The 10,445-nt window shown below is 48.6% G+C and overlaps 1 protein-coding gene across 1 annotated transcript in view; it reads left to right on the top strand.

Annotated features, from left to right (window-relative positions):
- Positions 1 to 10,445, top strand: part of SDK1 (sidekick cell adhesion molecule 1) — a gene marked incomplete at its 5' end in the record, with an annotated part of 365,000 nt that overhangs the window by 147,133 nt on the left and 207,422 nt on the right. Inside the window, one exon of the mRNA XM_007447090.1 lies at positions 3,253 to 3,389. Within this exon, the coding sequence (XP_007447152.1) occupies positions 3,253 to 3,389 (137 nt within the window). The remainder of the gene's footprint in view (positions 1 to 3,252; positions 3,390 to 10,445) is intronic.

The following is a 10,445-nucleotide window of genomic DNA, read 5'->3' as shown; positions in this document are numbered from 1 at the left end:
AAAAAAAAAAGAAGAGGTAAAACTGTCACTGTCTGCAGATGACATGATACTATGCATAGAGAATCCTAAAGATTCTACCAGAAAACTACTAGGTCTAATCAATGAATTTGGTAAAGTAGCAGGATACAAAATTAATGCACAGAAATCTCTAGCATTCCTATGCACTAATGATGTAAAATCTGAAAGAGAAATTAAGGAAACACTCCCATTTACCATTGCAACTAAAAGAATAAAATACCTAGCAATAAACCTACCTAAGGAGACAAAAGACCTGTATGCAGAAAACTTTATGACACTGATGAAAGAAACTAAAGATGATACAAACAGATGGAGAGATATATCAATGTCTTGGATTGAAAGAATCAACACTGTGAAAATGACTATACTACCCAAAGCAATCTACACATTCAATGCAATCCCTATCAAACTACCAATGGCATTTTACACAGAACTAGAACAAACAATTTCCCAATTTGTATGGAAACACAAAAGACCCGGAATAGCCAAAGCAATCTTGAGACTGAAAAACGGAGCTGGAGGAAATCAGGCTCCCAGACTTCAGACTCTACTACAAAGCTACAGTAATCAAGACAGTATAGTACTGGCACAAAAACAGACATATAGATCAGTGGAACAGGATAGGAAGCCCAGAGATAGACCCACGCACATATGGTCACCTTATCTTTGATAAAGGAGGCAGTAATGTACAGTGGAGAAAGGACAGCCTCTTCAATAAGTGGTGCTGGGAAAACTGGACAGCTACATGTAAAAGAATGAAATGAGAACACTCCCTAACACCATACACAAAAATAAACTCAAAATGGATTAAAGACCTAAATGTAAGGGCAGACACTATAAAACTCTTAGAGGAAAACATAGGAAGAACACTCTGTGACATAAATCACAGCAAGATCCTTCTTGACCCACCCCCTAGAGAAATGGAAATGTAAACAAAACTAAACAAATGGGACCTAATGAAACTTAAAAGCTTTTGCACAGCAAAGGAAACCATAACAAAAGACGAAAGGACAACCCTCAGAATGGGGGAAAATATTTGCATACGAAGCAACAGACAAAGGATTAATCTCCAAAATATACAAGCAGCCCATACAGCTCAGTATCAACAAAACAACCAACCCAATCCAAAAATGGGCAGAAGCCCTAAACTGACATTTCTCCAAAGAAGATATACAGGTATAGCCAACAGACACATGAAAGGATGCTCAACATCACTAATCATTAGAGAAATGCAAATCAAAACTACAATGAGCTATCACCGCACACCGGTCAGAATGGCCATCATCAAAAAATCTACAGACAATAAATGCTGGAGAGGGTGTGGAGAAAAGGGAACCCTCTTGCACTGTTGGTGGGAATGTAAATTGATAGAGCCACTATGGAGAACAGTATGGAGGTTCCTTAAAACACTAAAAATAGAACTACCATATGACCCAGCAATCCCACTACTGGGCATATACCCAGAGAAAACCATAATTCAAAAAGAGTCATGTACCACAATGTTCATTGCAACATTATTTACAGTAGCCAGGACATGGAAGCAACCTAAGTGTCCATCGACAGATGAATGGATAAAGAAGATGTGGCACATATATACAATGGAATATCAGCCATAAAAAGAAACGAAATTGAGTTTTTTGTAGTGCGGTGGATGGACCTAGAGTCTGTCATACAGGGTGAAGTAAGTCAGAAAGAGAGAAACAAATACCGTATGCTAACACATATATATGGAATCTAAGAAAAAAACAAAAGTGGTCCTGAAGAACCTAGGGGCAGGACAGGAATAAAGATGCAGACGTAGAGAATGGACCTGAGGGCACGGGGAGGGGGAAGGGTAAGCTGGGACAAAGTGAGACAGTGGCATGGACCTACATACGCTACCAAATGTAAAACAGATAGCTAGTGGGAAGCAGCCGCAGAGCACAGGGAGATCAGCTCGGTGCCTTGTGACCACCTAGAGGGGTGGGACAGGGAGGGTGGGAGGGAGACGCAAGAGGGAGGGGACATGGGGACGTATGTATGCATATGGCTGATTCACTGTTATACAGCAGCAACTAACACACCATTGTAAAGCAATTATACTCCAATAAAGATGTTAAATAAATAAATAAATAAAGTCGCAGTCTCTGTTAGAAATATTAGTTTGTTTATAAATGGTGTGGTGGGTTAGAGAGAGCTGTGTTTCTTAGGTAGCTGCAAGCACATAACAGCTTAATAAATTTCAAAGTGTAATGAGTACATTTTTAAATTAAAAATGTCAAGGATAATTACGGCTTTTTGTGCTGACCTATGTGGGTTAGCAATAATTGATGTCTAAGAGAGACCAGAAGCTAGTTAGTGGGTGAAGCGGGTGATACCCGGCCTGCCCTTTCCCAGCACTCCTTGTAGGAGGAGAAACCATTCTTAATGGCCACAGAACAGGGTCCTGCTCCCGGAGCGTGAGATGTGAAGGTTAAATACGGGCTGGGCAGCTCATGATTGCAAGGTTGCTGACCCGTCGGTGGTAGAAACCATGCAGTTGGATTTTGACGCTTTGTCACCAGTAAATCCCAATGAAGACCCTTTGTGTTAGTAACTTCTTTCCAGAATTTATTTGCTCTGTGTTTCCATTTTACAGCCTTGCTGACGCATTGTTTACCATTTCCATGGGGTTCCAGTTAGTGTTTTTACCACGTTTCCCTCCAGTGCCTTCCCCAAATCTCCATTATCCAACAGAAGACAGAACAACAACATAACCTCGCAAGCTCAGTGATGAGGCTGCTCCGTTGTCCAAGAATACATATGGGCATTTTGGCTGGTAACTCCAAATGGCTGGTGTCGGAAACTTCCACAGTAAATTATATTTCCCAGGCCTTTTCCTATTCTATGGCTTGCTGCCTTCCCACTAACAGCCTCTAGCTGTAAAAACAAACTGCTGACCGAGTTTTCTCAATTAAATAGTCTACTGTATAAAATCGGCGCTCCCCACTCGGTTTAAGTGAGAGTCATTAGTTGTTTAATCCCTACCAGAGGGATTAAATCAAATTATGTTTGGGAAATAAAACACATTGTGAGTGCTGAAGGGTCTTCTGGGGGCAGGGAGTAGTTAGTGTTTGTGTTCGGGGCGTGTTTGATGTTCTCCATTTTCAAAACATTGCACACAAGGACCGGGCAACATAAGAACCAGGAGGCTGACCCGCAATTCTGACATGCGTTTTCTTTTCTTTTCTTTTTTTTTGTTCTTTTGTATCCAAGTGAACTGCCTCATTCACCCCAGAACCTCCTGGCCAGCCTGAATTCTTCCCACAGCCATACGGTGATGCTCTCCTGGGTCCGACCCTTTGATGGAAACAGCCCTGTTCTCTACTACATTGTGGAGCTGTCTGAAAACAGTAAGTAACGAAGCAACATTGTCACCATGGACAATAATCAGATTTCTCCCTGTGCTCTTAGTGTCCTTAACCTTTACTTCTGGTTCAGTCCCAGAACAGCTAGTAAAACGTTATGATGCTTTACGGAGTTTCGAATGAAAACCACAGCTGGGGCTTTGGGAAAATTAAAGGGCAGCGTGGGAGCCTAGGCTGGCAGCGGGCGGAGTGGCTGGAGGGCCTCCAGCGGGAGCCTGGGTTTGGGCCGAGGCCCCAGATGGCTGTGCCCCTGGGGCCGCCCTGAGCAAGGGTACCCAATTCAGCGTGGGACAAACTTGGAAATGCATGAACAGTGCCTCCGCCTGGGGCTGGTCTGAGGGTCAGCAACAATGATCGTTAACCTGTTGTGGCGGTTTGGGCGCAGACGTCATGCTAAGGGCTCAGTGGGCCGTCTCCTTCCTCAGCTTCGTCGGCCTCTCAGCAGTGGTCAGCGCCATCCTTCGCCAGACAGTCTCCTCTTTCACTGGACTCCCCTCCAGCCCCCCTGGCCGCCTCCCCATCTCTCTCCTGCTGGCCCCTCCTCTCCACTCTCCCAGAACCTCTTCCTAGGGCACCTCGTGCACCCCTGTGATTTCCAGTGGCGTCTTTTCCTGATCTTTGGCCTCCAGGACCACAGATGGAGCCCACATAAGCACTTGGCATCTCTAATCTGGTTGTCTCACAGATGCCTCCAACTTAGGTTCTTCGAACTCTGTCTTTGGACATTTTAACCCTAACTGTTCCCACCTCATCACTGCAGCCATTCTAATCTCAGTGTCTGCCCCCTTGGTGACTCCTGTATCACTCAAGCCAGGAGCCCAGGAATAGTCCTGGGTTTCTTTTGCCCTGTCCCGACCCCGCGCCCACCCCAGTGCATCAGCAGCCCGGCCCGTCTGTGTTCTAGGACGGAGCAGAAATCCGCTATCCTCTCTCTGTCTCTCCAGGGCGCGGTTCCCTCTCACCAGGACAAGTGCCACAGCCTCTTCCAAACCGTTCTCACACAGGTCGAAACATCGACCTTCCTAAAATATAACTGGACTATATCCTCGCTCCCCCAAACGAATTCAGCAGGGCCTGGAGCAGAACCCACCCCGCCTCGACCCCCGGGCAGCCTCCCAGGCCACTGCTTTTTGCTCTGTGCCGCCCACCGTGTTTCACGATGTCTCCCTAAGGGCCAGGCTTCCCCTGTCCCGGCCCCTTGCCTGGAGGCTCCACACACGAGCTCCGCTGAAGTGCTTCCTGCCGAAGCTGGCTTCCTGCCTTTGTCATCCCACTGTTACTCCAGGCTCCTTCCTGGGGCCTCCCCCAGAGAGGAGCTGGCCAGACCATGGGTCACTGGGCTCTTGTGATGGTCAGCTTCCCTGGACTGGCAGCCAGTCTCATCGTGACGTTATTATAAGTGGGTCTCTGTTTCGGGACAGCTGGGAGTGGTGCTTGCCCAGTGTCCCCCCAGCCAAAGCGGGCTGTCCTGCTGTGACCCCACAGGCACTTGGCACCGCCCACTTCCTCAGGCAGGACAGCCTACGGTTCTGCCACAGCTCTTCCCAAGCTCGCTCGACCTGTACACTCTCCCCCTGGCTGTTGACTGAACTCACGTGTTTCCCCTAATTATCTTTGGTTCTTCCACCTCCTCTCACACGATGGATCCCCCTTTACATGCTCAGACGGCAGCAGGCCCTGCCATTCAATGACGTGCGAGTGTAAACCCCTGGCCCAAGGTCGCAGGTAGTAATAGGCGAGGAGGGGACTCCGCCCAGCCGTCAGCCTCTGGAGCCTGTGCTCTTCCTGACGGCCAGGCCACTGCAGAGAAGTTGTAGGGGGCAGACCCCTCCCTCTTGTGCTTTAGCAGCGACTTTGTGGTGAAAGTGGACCCAGGGTGGCACTTTGGTGTCAGTCTCTGCGGGGATTAAAGGAAGCCGCTCTGTGGGCCTGCCTTTATTTGAATTGGGCTCCCCCAGCCCCTTCAGTATTCTGCTTCCATGTCCTGCCTTTCTAAATGTTCACCCTTGACTACAATGGCTTTGGTTCCAAGCACATCCTAGACTGAGGTGCCCGGGGCCCAGGCCCTCGCTCCCTCTCCGTGATCCTCTGCGTTGCCTGATCTGGTCTCTTTCCTCAAGGAGAGGGTAGGGTGTGAATGGAAATCAGCCAACACCCATCTTAGTTTTAGTTCAACAGCTCTGATCAAAGAGGGGAGGGATTGGCAGTATTTATTGATGTAGCTTTCCTGGGCGGTTAAGGTTTTCCCGAGGATATCTGGGCCACGTGGCCTGTAAGCAAAACGGGACCTGACAGGGATCTGTACGGAGAGAATTGTCAGAAGCAGGCTCTCCGTCAGGGCCCTGGCAGAGGTGACACCCCCGCTGGGTGTCACCTCCTTGAGATCAGGACTGTGTTTTACTCGTCTGTCTTTGTGCCCTTCAGAGGCGCTCACCAGATGGACTGGGTCAGTCCCTGGCAGAGTCCCCAGTGGTGGACTCAAGTTATAGTCACAGACCATCTGCCAAAAGGGAAGTGCTCTATGGCACCCAGGTTACATAAAATAAGGCATTGTTTCAGAATGCCACACCAACTATTTTCTTAACAACTTGCATGATCGGCTGGTTCTCTGTCAGACATCCTGCCTAAATAGGAAGCAGGTCTTAGGTGCAATCATTTATTCCATCCATCCATCCATCCGTCCGTCCATCCGTCCGTCCATCCGTCCGTCCATCCGTCCATACGTCCATCCGTCCATCCGTCCATCCATCCATCCGTCCGTCCATTCAGCACCAAGTCCTGATTGGGCGTCTGCTCTGCACCGGCCTCTCTGCTGGGTGCTGGGGCGCAGAGCTGAAATGGTCGGTCTCAACCCACCGACAGCAGGGACCTGGTCAGACACGTCAAAACATCCTGCCACGTGCGGCACTCCCGCTGAGGTACGTCCCGAGTTCAGTAGGGGGACGGCGTGTGGAGGCCCCAGCTGGGAGGTGGACAGCGCCCTCAGAGGGGCAGGCATGCCAGGAGACCGGGGCCAGCAGACGACAAGGGGCAGCGTCAGCAAAGGCCCCAGAGTATAAGCCTCAAGGCGTTTAGAAACAGCCGGCTTTCAAGGTGACGCCAATGTGGGGAACCAGGCCAGGATGCTGAGAAAGTGACCGAGGGCGTCGTTAGTCCCTCATCAGCCTCTGGCTCTCCTATGCCCAGATGCTTTTCCTTCAGAGGAAAAGTAGTATAGAAGAATCCGGAGTACTCCACACTATTGTTGTGATCACACCAAGTATGATTATTACACAAAGAATCTAAAGTGGTTAAGATGGTTGTCTCCGGGCTGGTACTGATTTCAATTGTATAAAACATGTCTGTGGCCTTGGCTGAATCACTTCGTGCTGCTGTCAGTGGATTAGCCGCACATCTCCCTGATGTGCGGACAGCAAGACCATCACTGTCTTCTGGGCCAATGATCTGGTTTTTATTTTTATTAGGAACCAGTGCCCTTAAGAAGCAGCTGAACATGCTGGCTAATTATGGTCAGAAAAAACAGCTTAGCTGCAAGTACACTAAAATGGAGATGGTATTTGGCCTACACTCAGTGGTGTGCAAGTAAGTGGACAGTTCTAAATAGCTCCATCCAACAGTCCACTCATCCAGCGACTCAGCGTACTCGCTGCCGCCAGCGCCTCCTGGCAGGCTGAGTAGGATGCCATTCTCCTGGAAACCGTGGATCCTGCAGGGAGCAAACTGGAGGGGTTTAGTGGCGGAGGCAGGCGCTTTGTAACACCTGCCCCCACAACATGCCAGCCGTTAAGAAAGGGCTTCTTTAGAGCTTTTATGGAGCAGAACTCTGGAGCTTGTGCCGAGTGTTTGTCGGTGCACTGGACTGGAGCTGAAGCCCTTTATGGAGAGTATGGGCCCCTGCAGGCATCCTGTAGTTCCCCTCTGTGGAGCCGGTAGTTCTCTGGTCCCAGGCGTCTCTGTGGGAGGCCAGCGGCTGGAGAGGGCAGCATTATCCCAAGGCCTGGCCCGAGGTACAAGCCTGCTGGGCTGAGAGCAGGGGTCAGGCCCAGTGGTGGCCAGAGGAGCCTTGGGGCATCCCTGTGTTAAGAGAGAGCAGGGATTCTTGATGTCTCCATAGCAGGGACCCTGTAAACAGGCTGAAAACTCTGTTGCGTAGCAAAAGGATTTGGCCCATTCTCTAAAATATTTGTTGAGTTTAATTAAGAATAATCTCTCTTTAAGATTATTATGATCACAAGGGGGAGATTGCCAGAAAAAACTTGTGATGGACTCTGAAGTGGACCCAAAAGCAAGTCACTGGGTGTCTCATCGAGCAGCCTTCAGGGTTACCTGATGCTTTGGGGGCCTGCACTTTTCACTGTTTTTGAGCAATTTTTACAACTCTAGATTGTAGAAAACTTGTAGTGCTGCAATTAATTCTTGTCCATAGAAATGCAAATGAATTGTGTCCTGGTTATAAGTGGTTACCGCCGTCCTTAGTTATTGCTCTGTAGCTATTGGTCAGTTTTGCATCTATTTGTAAATTCATTTTAGCATTCCTCACTGTCGGTATGTGTGTGTGTGGTTCAGATTCTCTTTTGATACGTTGTAACATCTTACTGGTTCCCTCATTAATTAATGACAACTAAAATCGTTGACACATGCTCATTTTATATTTGGCTGAGAACCGTGATTTTCCCTTTTTAAAACTGTATCCTTTAACACGAGTGCATTGGCATCCTATAGTGTTAGGAATGCACAGACTCATCTAAGGCAGCACGCGCCACAAGCTTCCATGATAACTGACATTCGGGGAAGGCCATCTCTGTATCTCAGACTAATTCCCAAACCGAGCCCTTCCCTGCTTTCATGAGTTTAACTAAGGCATTTTACTGCTAAAATAGAATAAGCTTGGTCTTTGACCACTTAGAGAAAGTAAGCCTTTTCCCCATTAATTTATTTAAATCTTAGCATATGACTCCTGTTAAGTCATTGCAGGTAACAAGCATACTTACATGAAAATTTCAGAGTATTTCATCTTGTTTTGTTCTCCTGTTAGTTTTTAACAGATATGAGTGTTCATAGCTTTATACCTTATAATATTTAAATTTGATTAAAATATTAAAAATACCTTTGTAATTTGTTACTAAAGTTACATATGCTCATTAATAAAAAAATTTAGAAATTACTTACAGCACAAAGAATACAAATAATCCCTACGATCCCACATGTGTGGAGAGCAACCCGCCCGCCGTGTGCTCGGTCCCTCTGCGGCCGCATCCTCCAGGACTCGGCTCCATCACTGAATCCCTCGGCCCTCCGTCTTCAAGCTCCCCCTGTCTCCTGGCTCCTTCTGCCTCAGAGGAGAATCATCTCCACTCCCTCATGCCATCTGCTCCCCTCTGCCCAAGCCGTGGCGTCATTTCCACAGCACAGACCCAGCGAGCACCTTTCGGTCCCCGACGTCTCTGCATCCCATGCTCTCTTCACCCCTCCACTTACAACTCGGCTCCCTGGGCCTGACTCCCATCTCCCTCCTCATTCTCACGTCTCAGTCTTTTGTCTCTTGGACCGTTTTCTCTGACTCATCTTTCATTTCCAGTCCAGCCCTTACAGTGTTGGTGTCCCTTGGTTTTCCTTGCTCAGGACACTGGCCTTCTCTCCCCACGTGTCCCCCAGTGATCCCTTCCCCGAGGGTCACCTCCCACCACGGGCTGCAGCTCCCCGTCATGTGCTTCCAGCTCAGACTTCAGATTCATGCAGACGTCCCCACCTAGACGTCCCCAGGTTCACCAGACGCAAACTGTCAAAGGAGACCTCATCACCCTCCCCCGAAGTTTTCCAGGTTAGAAACAGAGACGTCATTCTGGTCCCCTCACCACTCCCCGCCCCCCTCAAAGGCATCAGTACGTCCCTTTGGGTTGGTTTTACCTCGTAAGTGTCTTGTCTCATCCACTGCCCCTCCGCATTTCAGCAGCCCTGTCCCTGACTGGCTCTGCCCCGCCATACAGTCCCACCCATCTGGCCTCCTCAGACCCTCTCCACCCAGGAGTCCCCACGTTCTCTGCGTGTCTGTGGAGTGCACACCCCGCTTGAAGCCCTGCAGAGGCCCCCAGAGCAGGCGTCGCATCCGGGCTGGGCAGGGAGCCTCGGGTTCCTCCAAGTGTGCTTGTGCTTGCTTCTAGCAGCCCGGAGACTAGTCCCAGGCCACCTTCTAACCAGATTGCCGGCCCTAATTCCTTCTGGTATAGAAACGCTTATTGCTTAGAGAGTAGATTCCAGGCTTATTAGCACATAAATAGCGCCATTGGTCACCAGACCCCCGCCTGCCTCTCCAGATTTATCTCCAGCCACTGGTTGCTGTGCTTTTCATGCTTCAGCATCAGGGCTCTGCTCCAAGCTCCCTGAGCACACCCGACGGCGCCACTGCACCTTTGCTCAGCTCCCCAGTCCTGTCCTTCCGTCTTCCGCCGGCTCCTTTGTAGCACCTCCTCTGGGAACTGTCCTCTCCGGGAAGTGCTGTCCCCAGACTCCTGCCCCCACATGCAGGGCAGCCGTGCTGATTTGCCGGGCAGGCAAAGTAGGCCCTTAGAGAATCAGCACAGGCAAGATACCAAAACTAAGCAAAATATCTGGAAGGAAACTCTTTAATAATTTTTTCCTACTCCAAGTTTGGAAAGATATTTCCCCGTGTTTTCATTGAGAAGACTTATGGCTCTGAGCCTTGAGTTCAGGGCTTGTAGTTATTTTACTTTCATTCTTTGAATTCTGGTCGTGCTGAACACATTTTTCCAAGTTGGTTGCTTTTCGTGCTTCCCCTGCTATGAACTGTCAGTTTCCTTTCCCCTATTTTTCTATCAAGGCCTTAGGGTTTTTCCTGTCATTTGTGACAAGAATTTTTTCAATTTGTTTTTTTACCCTTAATTTTTGTGTATTACTTTTTGACATACAGAGGGGTTTATTATGTAGTAAATCTACTGATGTTTTCCTTTATGACTTCTTTCATCACTTTTATGTTTGGATATTTCAACACCATCAAGCATAACATATATATATATATATATA

This window comes from Lipotes vexillifer, unplaced genomic scaffold, assembly GCF_000442215.2.
Source record: "Lipotes vexillifer unplaced genomic scaffold, Lipotes_vexillifer_v1.1 scaffold625, whole genome shotgun sequence".
Taxonomy (NCBI): domain Eukaryota; kingdom Metazoa; phylum Chordata; class Mammalia; order Artiodactyla; family Lipotidae; genus Lipotes; species Lipotes vexillifer.
This window is presented reverse-complemented; position numbering and strand designations above follow the sequence as displayed.